At 45.0% G+C, this 15,866-nt stretch overlaps 1 protein-coding gene across 3 annotated transcripts in view; it reads right to left on the reverse strand.

The window, feature by feature from the left end:
- Positions 1-315: 315 nt before the first annotated feature.
- The window catches only part of SHC3 (SHC adaptor protein 3), a 113,583-nt gene continuing 98,032 nt past the window's right edge, over positions 316-15,866 (reverse strand). For all 3 annotated transcript variants that reach the window (XM_089662166.1, XM_089662165.1, XM_089662167.1), the window contains exons 11-13: positions 13,961-14,155; positions 9,557-9,843; positions 316-2,333 (exon numbers count right to left, since the gene is read on the reverse strand). In XM_089662166.1, the coding sequence (XP_089518292.1) occupies positions 2,205-2,333; positions 9,557-9,843; positions 13,961-14,155 (611 nt within the window). In that variant the 3' untranslated portion in view covers positions 316-2,204. The remainder of the gene's footprint in view (positions 2,334-9,556; positions 9,844-13,960; positions 14,156-15,866) is intronic.

Below are 15,866 nucleotides of genomic sequence, written 5' to 3' on the forward strand. Positions count from 1 at the left end.
TAATACGAAAATCTGTTTTTTTTAAAAAAAAACATGCTATAGCATTTTTGTGCACCATGGTTGCCTCAGATTGATGGAAGCTTGGTTAGACATACACACAGCATTTACTGAACACCAGGTAGAAAGTGCCAGACAAGTGTCAAATCCTATCTACAGTATATATCTTATGCTACGTTACTTATTCATCAATTTCATTCCCGTATGTTTTGTTATTAAAGAATAGCCCAATTTATAAAAACATGATATAAAAAGTTGCTATGCTGAAATAAGGTACTTTATGAAGATTTGCTTGGAAGAAAAACTGGCAAAACAATGTGAATTTTAAATGGAAGTCTCTTTATTCTCAGTGTTTCCACCACCTACATTGCGTGTCTGCAAAAGGCAGAAGGAATAGAAAAATGGGAGGAAGAAGCTGCAATACAATGGTGGGGACCATGTGACAACTTTCATATAATAGTGATACACCTTAGCAGAATAGGCACATTTCTAGTGCAACATCTGCCAAGTATATGTTCTGTAATATGAACTGTAAAAACAAATATAGAGTTTATCATTGATTCAAAGCTCCAGTGGCAATAATTAAAAGTCAACAATTGACAAAAGCATCTGGCGCTCTATGTGCGCTCTATGTTCTTCCTAAGTATTTAAGGGCATTTAGTTGATCAAAAAAGCCTACAGACCATTAAAACAGATTTCACTTCCGATAAGTCGACGTGTTCCAGAACACAAAAAAACTAAACATTCCGTATACAGATCTTGCCTTTTCACCTTATTCTAAAATTGGATCTGGTTCAAACATTTTATGCAGCATGCACAACAGAATGAAAATACAGGAAGAAATTGGTTTATATTCTACAGTACATAATGCTGCTACTGAAAGGCAGTCAATGCTACATACTAACGCATTATAAGTATGAAAAAATAGCTATGCTTTTCATTCATGTCATTGTAGGAACATACACATAAAACTATTTATGAATGTATACAAGAATTTATAGATAAAAAAATACCCATTTGTTACTAGGGACATAAATATGCCATCAAATATATTATCATTTAATTTATATATACGTATATATATAATTACACACGGCAGTGCACCTGAAACTCAATAAACAAAACGTCTGAACATCTCAAGTGATGCCTCAAAAGATGTAAAGATTTTACACACTCTTTTTTCAAAGATAAAATGCTTTTTGAATAAACGTACAGCACTGTTTCAGGTTGTTCAGTGCAAAATTAACATTTGTAGTACAAAAGGATACAGATACCCTTTACTCCAGAGCAAGCTTAGGCAGCTGAAGGACTATGTTTCCCAGCACACCATGCTGGCGAAGAATGCTGGGAGTTGTATTTTACAACTCATGACAAGTTATATTCAAAATCCTATAAAAAATTCAAACAATTGATTTTTTATTAATTGCTAGACTATGTAACAGTGCATACTTATGCTGTTTCCAAATAATCACTGGTATAAATACAACTAATTCTACCAAATGCTGGAGGGAACTCCAAGGATTCTTAAGATCTTGCAGCACTAGACAGTATTTGAATAAATCATAACTTCTGTCTGGTTGGTCTCCTTATATTGTGCTTATGAAATAAAACTATGATCAGAGAGTGCAGCATTGTACTTTTTAAAAGGAACCTGTCACCACAACTGGTATTTGTCACATCCAAAGACTCTATTCAATGCTAATGGCTCTCTGAAGCAGTTCTGTTTCCAGGATGGGTGCAGGTGATGCTGTAAAGGTCTGCTTCACCCCAGAATTAGCACCACTTCCAATAGCTGGCCAACAGTTATCTCAAACACTGGATAGGAGCCTCAGTAGTTACAGGTAATAGTAGTTATAACATGTTCCCTTTAAATCAAAATGCTACTTTCATTGTCTAGCTAAAGTACCACAATTATTGTTCTATTAGCATTAAAACATACCAGTCTTAGTCTTTTGCCATAATCTCCAAAAATATAAATATATTTATATCTATATATACATATTTCAGTGTATATATACACACATAATATTTTCACATTAAGGGATCAGACAATTTTATAAAAATCATGGTTCAAAAAGTGCCGTATTTTGTACACACTCGGCACATTGGTTTGACCCAGAAGATCTGTGATCCTATTGCACTGACTCCTGACGATACATGTGTGGCCTTTGAATAGATACACCAGTATGATCAAAGTGATGGTGGTATCAAGGCCTTCCCTCCACAGGCTGCTTGAGACATAGTTCACTTCCAGACGATACAATGGGTAAAAGATTCTCCAGGTGGTGATTGATAAGATGACCAATGCTATCGAACACACGATCTTTAGTTCTGACCTATAGGAAAAGGATGTGAGAAGTAGACACAGATGACTTTTAAGATATGCTGTATGTCACTAATGTATATTCTACATGATATCTAATATGTGACAAAAATATATAACTGTAATATAAAAATGACCACAAATAATAGCACTACACTCAAACAATAAATAAATAAATAAATCCACCACCATATATATGAAATATAAAATAACTGTCAGGAATGGACTGGCCAGCAATGGTGGGACTCACCTGCCTTTTGATCTGCAGTACCAGGGCTGGCCAGCGGATGCTCCCAGCAATCAGAGACTCAACCTTTCAGCCAGCTAACACCTGGAACTGATGATACTGGTGTATTTAAGGGATGGCCAGACTTGCAGACTCTGCCTTGGTGTTGTGTTTGTCCTGGGCCCTGTATCTGTCCTGCATCCTGTTTCTGTTCCCTTGCTACCTGTTCTGATCCCTGGCTTGTGACCCTGACCATCCCTCTGCCTGACCCTCTGTACTACGCTGCTTGCTACCTGTTCTGATCCCTGGCTTGTGACCCTGACCATCCCTCTGCCTGACCCTCTGTACTACGCTGCTTGCTACCTGCTGAACCTGGCCTGTGACCCCGACCATTCTCCGCTTGCTCCCCCTGTACCTACCTGCCCAATTGATATTGACTCGGCCTGCCTGACGACGCTTGCTTGTATGTACTGTTATCTGTGGGTGGTTGGTTGGGTTTGTTTGCACTGTATTATGTTTAGTATTGCACTGCGTTTATGTTTGTATTGTTAGTGTTAATAAATTACATTGTTAATCACATATCTGAAGTCTGCGTTTCCCTGCTTCAGTCACACACCTCTGGTCATACCTGGGAGCCCTGACATTACACCAAGGCCAATCCTGACCAGAAGTGGCTGCACAGGGAAGCCATCTTGGCTTGTTGATGGGAAGGATGGATCTGGATGAGGTTGCGTATTTATATCTGCTAGTGTTTGATGACAGGGAGTATGCTTATCAAACTCTGAAGGAGTATACCCGGGATGAACTGCTAGAATGTATACGGCTCGCTCATGTTCTAGTAGATCAGGGCACAGAGTTCTCTGAGGTGCAGCCTTTGATTGAGGTTTGTGCAGAGTTGGTTTCATCTGGTACCCCCGAATGCAGGGATGAATTTTTGCCACCATTTAGTGCAGACCAGGTAGAGTCCCTGGTGTGGTTATTAGAGGATGATGTGGGTTACTTTCTGGAGCGTTATTCCACATGTTCACCACAGACACTAAGAGATTGTATAAACGCAGTGCAGTCATTGACCAGACAGGCTTTGTGTAAGCTCAGCTTTGTTCAACCCATACTGCAGACATGGACAGACTTGTTGCACCCAGCCTCAGTCAGCTTACAAAGACCCAGTCCTGCTTCTAACTCTACTCCTGTATTCCCAACAGCTCCTCCAGTTACAGCCCAGTATACTTGGCTATCTACCGCATGTCAGTACCCTGTTCCCACTCGCTGCACCTATCCTGCCTTTAACCCTGTAAAAAAGCCCTCTGTAGCAACTGCTCCCTCTCCTGTTCCATCCTCCAGTTCTTCTCTGTCTCCAGCTGCTCCATTCGTTTGCAGACCTGCGTTTACTTGCAGTGCTCCAGTAGTTAAAACCAGAAAAAAGCGAAAATTCTTTCCAACCAATACCATCCTGCCAGTATCCAAACCGGTGAGCCTGCCTTCCGTGGTTCAGCCTGAAGCCTCTACTCAGCCTGAAGCCTCTACTCAGCCTGAAGCCTCTACTCAGCCTGATGCCTGTACTCGGCCTGATGCCTGTACTCAGCCTGATGCCTCTCTTCAGCCTGATGCCGGTACGCAGCCTGATGCCTCTCTTCAGCCTGATGCCTGTATGCAGCCTGATGCCTCTCTTCAGCCTGATGCCTCTACTCGGCCTGATGCCTCTACTCGGCCTGATGCCTCTACTCGGCCTGAAGCCTCTACTCGGCCTGAAGCCTCTACTCGGCCTGATGCCTCTACTCGGCCTGATGCCTCTACTCGGCCTGAAGCCTCTACTCGGCCTGAAGCCTCTACTCGGCCTGATGCCTCTACTCAGCCGGACGCCGGCATTCAGCCTGATGCCTCCACCCAGCATGATGAACTGATCCAGCCTGACGATCCTATTAGGCCAGTTGACTCGATGCCCGCTGTTGATCCAGATGATCCGGTACCTGATCCGGTGCCCGCTGTCGTGCCAATTGACTCAGAGCCCGCTGTCGTACCTGGTGACTCGGTGCCCACTGCCTTGCCAGATGACGCGGTGCCCGCTGGCGAGCCAAATGACCTGATGCCTGGTGACCCAGTGCCCGCTGTCATACCTGGTGACCCGATGCCCGCTGTCGAGCCAGACGATCCAATGCCTGGTGACCCGGTGCCCACTGCCTTGCCAGATGACGCGGTGCCCGCTGGCAAGCCAAATGACCTGATGCCTGGTGACCCAGTGCCCGCTGTCATACCTGGTGACCCGATGCCTGCTGTCGAGCCAGACAATCCGGTACCTGATGACCCGGTGCCCACTGTCGTGCCTGTTGACTCGGAGCCCACTGCCTTGCCAGATGACGCGGTGCCCGCTGTCGAGCCAAATGACCTGATGCCTGGTGACCCGATGCCCGCTGTCCAGCCAGGCGATTCAATGTCTGCCCCAGTGCCCGCGGTCATGCCAGTTGACTCGGAACCCACTGCCTTGCCAGATGACGCGATGCCCGCTGTCCGGTCAGACGATCCAATGTCTGACCCAGTGCCCGCGGTCATACCAGTTGACTCGGAGCCCACTGCCTTGCCAGATGACACGGTGCCCGCTGTCGAGCCAAATGACCTGATGCCTGGTGACCCGATGCCCGCTGTCCAGCCAGACGATCCAATGTCTGACCTAGTGCCAGCGGTCATGCCAGTTGACTCGGAGCCCACTGTCGTGCCTGGTGACTCGGTGCCCGCTGCTCCGCCTGGGGGCCCGAGACCTGTCGCTCCGCCTGGGGGTCCAGCGCCCGCCGCTCCACCTGGGGGTCCGGCACCCGCCGCCCCGCCTGGGGGCCCGAGACCTGTCGCTCCGCCTGAGGGCCCGAGACCTGTCGCACCGCCTGGGGGTCCGGCGCCCGCCGCTCCGCCTGAGGGCCCGAGACCTGTCGCTCCACCTGGGGGTCCGGCGCCCGCCGCTCCGCCTGAGGGCCCGAGACCTGTCGCTCCACCTGGGGGTCCGGCGCCCGCCGCTCCGCCTGAGGGCCCGAGACCTGTCGCTCCACCTGGGGGTCCGGCGCCCGCCGCTCCGCCTGAGGGCCCGAGACCTGTCGCTCCACCTGGGGGTCCGGCGCCCGCCGCTCCGCCTGAGACCCGAGACCTGTCGCTCCGCCTGGGGGCCCGAGACCTGTCGCTCCACCTGGGGGTCCGGCGCCCGCCGCTCCGCCTGAGGGCCCGAGACCTGTCGCTCCACCCGGGGGTCCGGCGCCCGCCGCTCCGCCTGAGGGCCCGAGACCTGTAGTTCCGCCTGGGGGTCCGGTGCCCGCCGCTCCGCCTGGGGGCCCGATGCCCGTCGCCCCGCCTGGGGGCCCGATGCCTGTCGCCCCGCCTGGGGGCCCGATGCCTGTCGCTCCACCTGGGGGTCCGGCGCCCGCCGCTCCGCCTGAGGGCACGAGACCTGTCGCTCCATCTGGGGGTCCGGCACCCGCCGCTCCGCCTGAGGGCCCGAGACCTGTAGTTCCGCCTGGGGGCCCGATGCCTGTCGCCCCGCCCGGGGGCCCGAGGCCTGTCGCCCCACCCGGGGGCCCGGTGCCTGCCGCTCCGCCCGGTGGCCCGCTGCCTGCCGCTTCGCCTGGTAGCCCGATGTGTCTCTGCCCGGGGTCCTGCCCGATGTGCCTCTGCCCGGAGTCCTGCCCGATGTGCCTCTGCCCGGAGTCCTGCCCGATGTGCCTCTGCCCGGAGTCCTGCCCGATGTGCCTCTGCCCGGAGTCCAGCCCGATGTGCCTCTGCCCGGTGTGCCTCTGCCCGGAGTCCAGCCCGATGTGCCTCTGCCTGGAGTCCAGCCCGATGTGCCTCTGCCCGGAGTCCAGCCCGATGTGCCTCTGCCCGGAGTCCAGCCCGATGTGCCTCTGCCCGGAGTCCAGCCCGATGTGCCTCTGCCCGGTGTGGCTCTGCCCGGTGTGCCTCTGCCCGGAGTCCAGCCCGATGTGCCTCTGCCCGGTGTACCGCTGCCCGGAGTCCTGCCCGGTGTGCCAGTCTTTGATATCCCGCCAGTTACCAGACCCGGGCGGTGGAACATTTTTCCCAGCTAGGACTGTTTGGAGCGTCCTGAGGCCGCTCCTTGAGGGGGGGGTACTGTCAGGAATGGACTGGCCAGCAATGGTGGGACTCACCTGCCTTTTGATCTGCAGTACCAGGGCTGGCCAGCGGGTGCTCCCAGCAATCAGAGACTCAACCTTTCAGCCAGCTAACACCTGGAACTGATGATACTGGTGTATTTAAGGGATGGCCAGACTTGCAGACTCTGCCTTGGTGTTGTGTTTGTCCTGGGCCCTGTATCTGTCCTGCATCCTGTTTCTGTTCCCTTGCTACCTGTTCTGATCCCTGGCTTGTGACCCTGACCATCCCTCTGCCTGACCCTCTGTACTACGCTGCTTGCTACCTGTTCTGATCCCTGGCTTGTGACCCTGACCATCCCTCTGCCTGACCCTCTGTACTACGCTGCTTGCTACCTGCTGAACCTGGCCTGTGACCCCGACCATTCTCCGCTTGCTCCCCCTGTACCTACCTGCCCAATTGATATTGACTCGGCCTGCCTGACCACGCTTGCTTGTATGTACTGTTATCTGTGGGTGGTTGGTTGGGTTTGTTTGCACTGTATTATGTTTAGTATTGCACTGCGTTTATGTTTGTATTGTTAGTGTTAATAAATTACATTGTTAATCACATATCTGAAGTCTGCGTTTCCCTGCTTCAGTCACACACCTCTGGTCATACCTGGGAGCCCTGACAATAACTAAATAAATAGAATCCTCATAGAGTCCATTCAATAAAGTCCACACATCAATAGTGAATATGATCTTCAGTAAATGCAGCTATGAAGTCTTCCATCACCAGTGCATAATCCAGTGCTTAACACCCCATTAAAATGCACACTCACCAGATGCTGGTGAATAACCAGCATATCTTTGTGTATTCAATGATATTCACACGTCTGAGGGTGTGTGACAAAACGTGTTAGGGTGTGGTTTAACCAGTGACGCCATCACGCACGCCGCTTCACGTGTCCGGATCACGTGATCGCAACGACGCCATCTTGGTTGCAGGCAGGCTGGTGAGACGCTACTGTGCTAGCAGAGAGCTCTGAAGTGATGAGAATTGTATTATACAATACTTGTTTTTCACTAAATTAATGTGAGTATGATTTTATGGGGGGACTTTTGGAATAAATTGTTTTCATACGATATTGCACTATGGCGAGTGTTTTTTATCTTGTTCACATGTGATCTATGGAGTATATGGAAATCTCTCAGCTGGAGTGAGCTAAGCTGTAGATTAATATCATTAAATACACAAAGATATGCCGGGTTTTCACCAGCATCTGGTGAGTGTGCATTTTGATGGGGTGTTAAGCACTGGATTATGCACTGGTGATGGAAGACTTCATAGCTGCATTTACTGAAGATCATATTCACTATTGATGTGTGGACTTTATTGAATGGACTCTATGAGGATTCTATTTATTTAGTTATTTTATGTTTCATATATTTGGTGGTGGATTTATTTATTTATTGTTTGAGTGTAGCGCTATTATTTGTGGTCATTTTTATATTACAGTTATATATTTTTTGTCATATATTAGATATTATTTTACAATTAGGTGATAATAGCTGCTCCTATATTATAATATTTATTTTTGTGCATTGCATTGGAATCTAGAGGCGCGATGGTATAAACCTTGGGGTTTGTTGATAACTTGGATTGACAAACACATACCAGGGCTTATTCATATTTTATAGAGTTCTTATATTTTACATGGATTTGAATATGTATTTAAAGTATGAAGGTTCCAAGTCAAAGTGTAATGAACTGTGTAGTGTAAAAGATCTGTGATCATGGAGGAGGTACAATAAAAAATCACTTAGGGGGGCATGTCACAGAAGCTATACACACAAATGCGAATCTCAACATTCTCATTTGCTCCTGTATGCAGGTGTATCCTGTTTCCCCTGGTTACAACTGTCTGTTCCTCTCTTTGTGATGTGTACTGCCACTCTGTCTGTTCCTATCTTTCTGTCTCCTGTTGAATAGGCAAGCAATCCTGTGGGTTCCTATTGCTTGTCCCTCTGAGAGCCATTCACTATCAGTTGGCAATGTTATACAGTTGCCAGACCCTGTACCTGGTCTCCCATTTGGTTTGGCTTTATGAATGGTGGAGTTGGGTAGAAAGGGCAGGCACAGTCAGGAATCTTGATGAGAGTCCGTGACAGCCCCTTAGTTCTCGTAACCCTTTCCGCACCAAAAAATTATGGCGGCGGGTGGGGGGACAAGGACAGAGGAGGATTTGACCTAACAGAAGAGGCATCAGCAGAAGGGACACAGCCTACTTACTATGTCCATTGTGCTAATTTTTGTGATTTTTTTTTTAATTTTGCCTGCACTTAGGCTTTAATAAGCAGGAATACAGTTGACAAACCTAAGGCTGCAACATTTGACCAAAAGAGACAACACTATTAAGCAGTCATGGAGCTTGAGTCTGCAAAAAGGCCATTCACTTTAGGGCGTATTCATAAAGCAATTAATCTGACTTTCACTAAATATTTACTAGTGGTGAATAAATCACTGTCAATTAAAACACATGCACCAAGAAGATTCACCTGCAGAGAATGTTTGATGAAAGTCAGATTGACTGCTTTATAATATATACCAGTAAGTCAGAGGGCTTCCCAGTGTATTTACAGTTTCTCACACTGCAAAGATCTTTATCTTCTGGTGTTTTGTAAAGTTCAGCTGTGGAATGTTATGTGCTTACATTGTAAGACAAGACATGGAAGGTATCTTGGTGTATGTTAATGGTGTTTCCAACATCTAACAGAACTAATACAGCTCAAGCCCCACCCCTAAACAACAATTACAAACGTTAAAAGTGTAAGCACCTAGGTAGGATGTATGTACAAATATATAAAGGAACTGTCCTTTGCTAGATTAAATTTACAGAACAAGGGACAACACAAAACTTACAAAAATATATGGACACTTACAGTGCCTTCAGGATCTACTAGAAGAAGATGTTTGGCCTGTCCATTGTGCATACCAGTTAGCACATATGAACCAGGGTTATTGATGCTTTTTCTTACAAGGAAATCTCCATCTCTTTTAAGTAGTTTCTCTGCTTCTTTTCTGCACATTTCTCCAACATACCAGGATTCTGATTTCAATTCTTCATTGATGGTTAATATTGCTGCTCTGGATAGCAGTGGGCTGGAGCAGTCAACCGAGGCATCTTTATTTAGCTTCGGTTGATTCTTCAATGCATCTTCAAATGGTTCTGTAGAATGTTTAAAAGCAGAACTTAAAAATGTATTACAAAAAAAGCTTGTATTTTCTAAATAATTATTATTTCACTAATGAATAAAGAATATGGTAAACACAGATAATGACAGTAGAAGGGATGTATCCTGTTCAGCACAGCTCATTACAGGCTCAGTTCAGGAAGGTGTAGAAGTTATGTTATCTCAAATGGCTTTTTAAAGCCATTTTTCTGCTAAATCATGATTTTATCTCAAATATCATTATTTTTATTACTACACAAAATGGTTCCTTTAGTGGAAAACTCAATGAAAAGCACAGTTAACTCCAGCCTGCAGTTACTGATTTTAAAGTAAACTCCAGAGAAAAAATATTGGCACCCTTTCTGTCAGATAATGCACCATTTAGCCCAGAAAATTGTTGCAATTACAAATGTTTAGGCATTCTTACGTTTATTTCTTTTGTTTGTACTGGTATCACACAAAACAATGGAGAAACGAAAAGCCTAATGCAACACATTCCATGCATATCCACAAAAATGGACTGGACAAAATTATTGGCACCTTCTCAAAATTGTAAGAAAAAATTGCATTCCAAGTTTGTGATGCTCCTGTAATTTGTGATTAAACTCACCTGTATCAATTAACAGATCTTAATGTTCCTGTATCCACAACATTGTCAAGAAGTTTACAGCCCATGTCACTGTAGCTAATCTCCCTGGACATGGAGGAAAAAGAAAAACTTGATGAAATATTGCAATGAAGGATTGTTCAAATGATGGATAAAGAACCTTGAACAACTTCCAGACAAATTCAAGCTGACCTTCAGGCACAGGGTGCAACTGTGACAGCTCGCACTATATGTCACAATCTGAAGGGATGCTATGGTAGGAGACCCAGGAGGACCCCACTGCTGACACAGAAACATAAAAAAGCCAGATTGGAGTTTGCCAAAACTTACCTGAAGATACCAATTCCTTTTGGGAGAATATGCTGTGGACAGATGAAACAAATATACAGCTTTTTTGTAAAGCCCATCATTCTACTGTTTTCAGAAAAAGAAAAAAAATACAGTCCCTAGAGCTCAACATGATAGAGGTTCACTGATGTTTTGGGGTTTCTTTGCTGCTTAAGCGCTGGATGTCTTGACCATGTACATGGCACTATGAAATCTGAAGACTACCAAAGAATTCTGGGGTGCAATGTAGGGCCCAGTGTCAGAAAGGTGGGTCTTCGTCAGAGGTCATGGGTCTTACAGCAGGACAATGACCCAAAGCACACATCGAAAAGCACCCAGAAATGGTTTAAGAAAAAGCATGGGAGAGTATTGAACTGGCCTGCAATGAGTCAAGATCTCAATCCCGTAGAGCAGTGGTATCCAAACTTTCTAAACAAAGGGCTAGTTTACTGTCCTTCAGACTTAAGAAGAGCCGGACTCTTAAGAATAGAAAATGTCATGACTTACATGGAATAAACAATGTCCCATCTTTGGTGTCAGTGGCAGGAATAGAGCCCCATCATTGGGCCCTATTGTTGGTGTCTGAAAAGAATTGTGCCTGTTGGGGAGGAATTGTGACCAGTCATTGGGAATTATTCTGCCCCTTCATTGGTGTCAGAGGGGGGAATTATGCCCCATTGTTGCTATCAGTGGAGAAAAATAGTGCCCCAAGGGCCAGATAAAAGCAAGCAAAGGTCCGCATCTGGCCCCTGGGCCGCAGTTTGGAGACCACTGCCATAGAGCGCCTGTGGAGAGATCTCAAAACAGCAGTTGGGAAAAGGAACCCTTCCAACCTGAGAGACCTGAAGCAGTTGGTGAAAAGTGATCCAAAATTCCAGTAGAGAGGTGTAAGAAACTCATTCATGGTTACAGGAAGCAATTGATTTCAGTAATTTTTTTCCAAGGAGCATGCTACCAAATATTAAATTGAGGGTGCTAACAGTTTTGTCCAGTCCATTTTTGGGGTTTTGTGTGGAATGTGTCAAATTTGACTTTTTGTTTCTCTACTTTTAGTGTTATATCAATACAAACAAAAGAAATGAAAATGCCTAAACATTTGTAATTGCAACAATTTTCTGGGTGAAGTGGTGCATTATCTGACAGAAATGCAGGGGTGCCAATATTTTTGGACAAGATTGTAAATACATATTTGAAAATTTTACCTGTTTTACCCAACAAAGGAATTGGAATTCCATACAACCAGTCTTTTTTCTCATATTTTACACCTATTTTTAACACAGCACAACCAAACAGATGACACACATAGATCCTAATTCAGCAACTCGTCTTGCTGAATTAGTAGTTTCCTAAGTCATTTCCAACCTCTGGTCTTATCAGATAGTGAATCAGCATTATCACAACTTTCACTTTGAAAGCTTGTGAATCTTTACCCTTCTGGTGCTGGTCATGTGATCAGTACAAAGGCTATGACCACGTGGTCTCTGTTGAAGGAAATAATCAAAATTCAGACAGAGCCTTGGCCATGAAGTGCAAGTATTAAAAAGTAGGGTTGTTAAAAATAATTTTAAAATTAGACTACAGGTTCATCTTAACCCCCCCCCCCCAAAAAAAAAAAAAAATCTTAAGTTAAATTTAAGAAGGATGCCAGATTTTTATAAATTCACCTTATATATAATATTTTACAATTTTTTTAAACTGTTTAATTTTGAAACTCCCTACACCACTTAAAAAGAGGAGTTCTTAAATTGTAAAACATAACCAGTTTTCTCTTTTATTGCATTTTTTTTTCAAATTCTAAATGATTTTTATTACCTTAATGCATTCGCTGCATTAAGGTAAGTAAAAAATTCCCCACTACCTATCCTACCCATTATTCCAGTACTGTCCCAGCTGCAGCACTGCTATTCTCATGTCCTCGCCACAGGTTCCTGCTGCTGTCAGTCAAATTCCTGTGAGGAGGAAGAGGGGGCGTGGCTTACCAGCGCTGTGTGCATCTGTAGACATACACAGCTAGGTTTGGGAGCAAGCACACATGGGTGCCTCCATTGTTCCCGTCTTGCTAAGATTGCACCTGGAGGAAGGATGAGTCGGCAGTGCCGATGGGGGACTGCCAAAGAGGAACCATGGCCCGTTTTGTGAATTATCATAAATTGATCAATCTTAATCTGCTGGTGCTTAGATTGTTGGCCTATAAACTGAAAAATCTCTGCACATGGTAAGGCAGAAACATAACCATCACAGCGCCAACCCTCTTTAACTAGTTTATGCTGTTTGGCAAAGTAGTTTAATTAGAAGAAGCTCTTGTTTGATTATGCGAATGGTGTCTTTTCATAGTTTGATCAATTAATATTCTAAAGTTCTGAGCAGGCAGACTGTATTGCTGCATGCATTTCAAAAGTTTTCTTAGTTTTGGATACAGAGAGAAAGGGATAGAACCCCTGTCAGGCTTTACTGACTGGGGCTCCATTACAATTATTTTTCCTCAATTACTGTTTCGGAGACAACATTTTACCAGACAGAAAGTGAAAGAAACTCTCTAACAGCAACACAAACAGAAATAAAAAAGGCATTTTAAGTGGCACTTGGAACCCCTGCTAAATTTGTGCCTTGGCTGCAGATTTGTCCTCACTTCCTATCTGGTAAAACTGTTAAGTTGGCCATACATGGATCAAAATTTGGCCAGTCCCTGCTGAACTGCTGAATTTTAATCCACGTGTTGGCACTATGGTTGTTGTACAGAAGTCAATCTACCAACTTACGTCCGTACAAATGCCCTGTCGGATTTTCCCTACTCAATCGGCAATACAGGCTTTGGCTTGCAATGCTGATCAGTGTATTCTGATGGATCCCCACTGTCAGAATATAATGTTACAGCAGGAAGGATTCCCTCATCCACACTGAATGTGTTGATGGGGGAATTGAGTAATTGAGTAATTAGCGAAGAAAAAACCTGACTCATCTATGGGTTGCCTGAATGGGACAGAAGGTTAAGTAACATTTTTCTAACAGAGCCCATCAGCAGTTCTAATCCTTCTCCACTTTAATTTTACTTGTGTCTAGAACATACTGTGACATTACCAAAAGGTATACTTGCAATGCTTACAGACTGAACACTGAGAAACTCACTGCCTAATTTCTAGCAACCCCTAATCTACACAAGAACATTTTCGGTTTCTTACTCATGTCAAACAGATCTTTTCTTGGGCTGAAGTCCTTGCAGCTGTCAACAGATCCAGAGAATGCAGAATCCATACTCCTTTGAAGGACCCCCAGTGCCTTCTTATTGATGTGCTGGGTATTGACATATGTGGGTGCATTGCTTGCCTGGTTTGCTGATGACTTTCTCTCTGGAACACTATAAATGTCTAAAGATGCTAAAATACAATTAAAAGCCGTTTATTAGTATTATAATAATTATAGTTCAGGAAGCCAACGGTTTGCTTTAAAAAATTTGCTTGTTGGATTTTTATGAAATATACAGTAAATAAGCCATGAACACAGTACCAATTAATAGGAAGCAATAAAGTGAGATCATCCAGAACACAGTACGAGTTGGTTTATAATATATATATTCAAGCAGTATTGTATTAGTGTATTTAAAGTTGTAAACTGTCACATATACCCACCAAAAGTGACTACCCTTGGGTGATACACAGAGATGAAACAAAGCCTCCTACATAAGTTGTATACTGCACAGCACAGAGATGAGAGCTAATCTGAGACCTGAGTGAAGGTAATGGACACACACACACTCCTAAACAAATAGAAAAAAACAACAACAGTGAGCGCTAATCCTGAAAGCGGCTAAGCACTCTAAGCAACCAATATATACTTAAATGAAATAACATAAAATTAGTGCAGCGCTAAAAGTAGTGATAATAAGACAGATATAAGTCCACTGAAAGTCTTGGTCATATGGACGTGTCCAGTGACAAATGAGGATTCAGAATTGGTGATCCGTGTGGAAACGGCTGAAAAACGCACTCACCAGAAGTAAGGCACATAAACGCAGTGTGCATCTAGAGCTCATGGATCCTCAATCCAGAGGGGGGTAAAGCTGGTCCGGTTACAGGAATGGTGGATCCCTCCTCTGTGGATGCAGCAACAGATCCTCCTTTTCCCGATTAGGTGTAGGATTCCAAGATCAAGATTCTGCAAGCAAAAGCTCCTCAGGGGAGTTTTAGGGAAGGACACCCATAGTGTAGTAGGTTATAAAAAGCAGCTTTATTAAAATAATAATATCCAATTCAAAGTAGGCAGGTATCATAAAGATGTGTCAGCAAGACAAACTAACCCTGACACTCTGAATAATGGCCGCCGAGCCTCCACGTGGCTCCGGCGGAGCCTGGACGTCGAGACGCTACGCCGCCGGAGCCACGTGGAGGCCCGGCGGCCATTATTCAGAGTGTCAGGGTTAGTTTGTCTTGCTGACACATCTTTATGATACCTGCCTACTTTGAATTGGATATTATTATTTTAATAAAGCTGCTTTTTATAACCTCCTACACTATGGGTGTCCTTCCCTAAAACTCCCCTGAGGAGCTTTTGCTTGCAGAATCTTGATCTTGGAATCCTATACCTAATCGGGAAAAGGAGGATCTGTTGCTGCATCCACAGAGGAGGGATCCACCATTCCTGTAACCGGACCAGCTTTACCCCCCTCTGGATTGAGGATCCATGAGCTCTAGATGCACACTGCGTTTATGTGCCTTACTTCTGGTGAGTGCGTTTTTCAGCCGTTTCCACACGGATCACCAATTCTGAATCCTCATTTGTCACTGGACACGTCCATATGACCAAGACTTTCAGTGGACTTATATCTGTCTTATTATCACTACTTTTAGCGCTGCACTAATTTTATGTTATTACACTCCTAAACAGTCTCATTAACATGTAGAACTGAGGCTATCAATTACCTTCTGTGTGCTAGAGGGGGAGCAGGGCCATCTCCTGAGATTCTGTGGTGTCAGGATAACCTGAGGAGTTATCCCGACACCACTGTGAGAAGTGACTAATGCAGATATAAGAGGGAAGAACATAAATCACACTTGGTTCTTTGGATTGAGGCTAGTACACACTATAGAG

Source organism: Staurois parvus, unplaced genomic scaffold (genome assembly GCF_062004578.1).
Source record: "Staurois parvus isolate SC_StPar_1 unplaced genomic scaffold, SC_StPar_1.0 ptg001432l, whole genome shotgun sequence".
In the NCBI taxonomy this organism is placed as follows: domain Eukaryota; kingdom Metazoa; phylum Chordata; class Amphibia; order Anura; family Ranidae; genus Staurois; species Staurois parvus.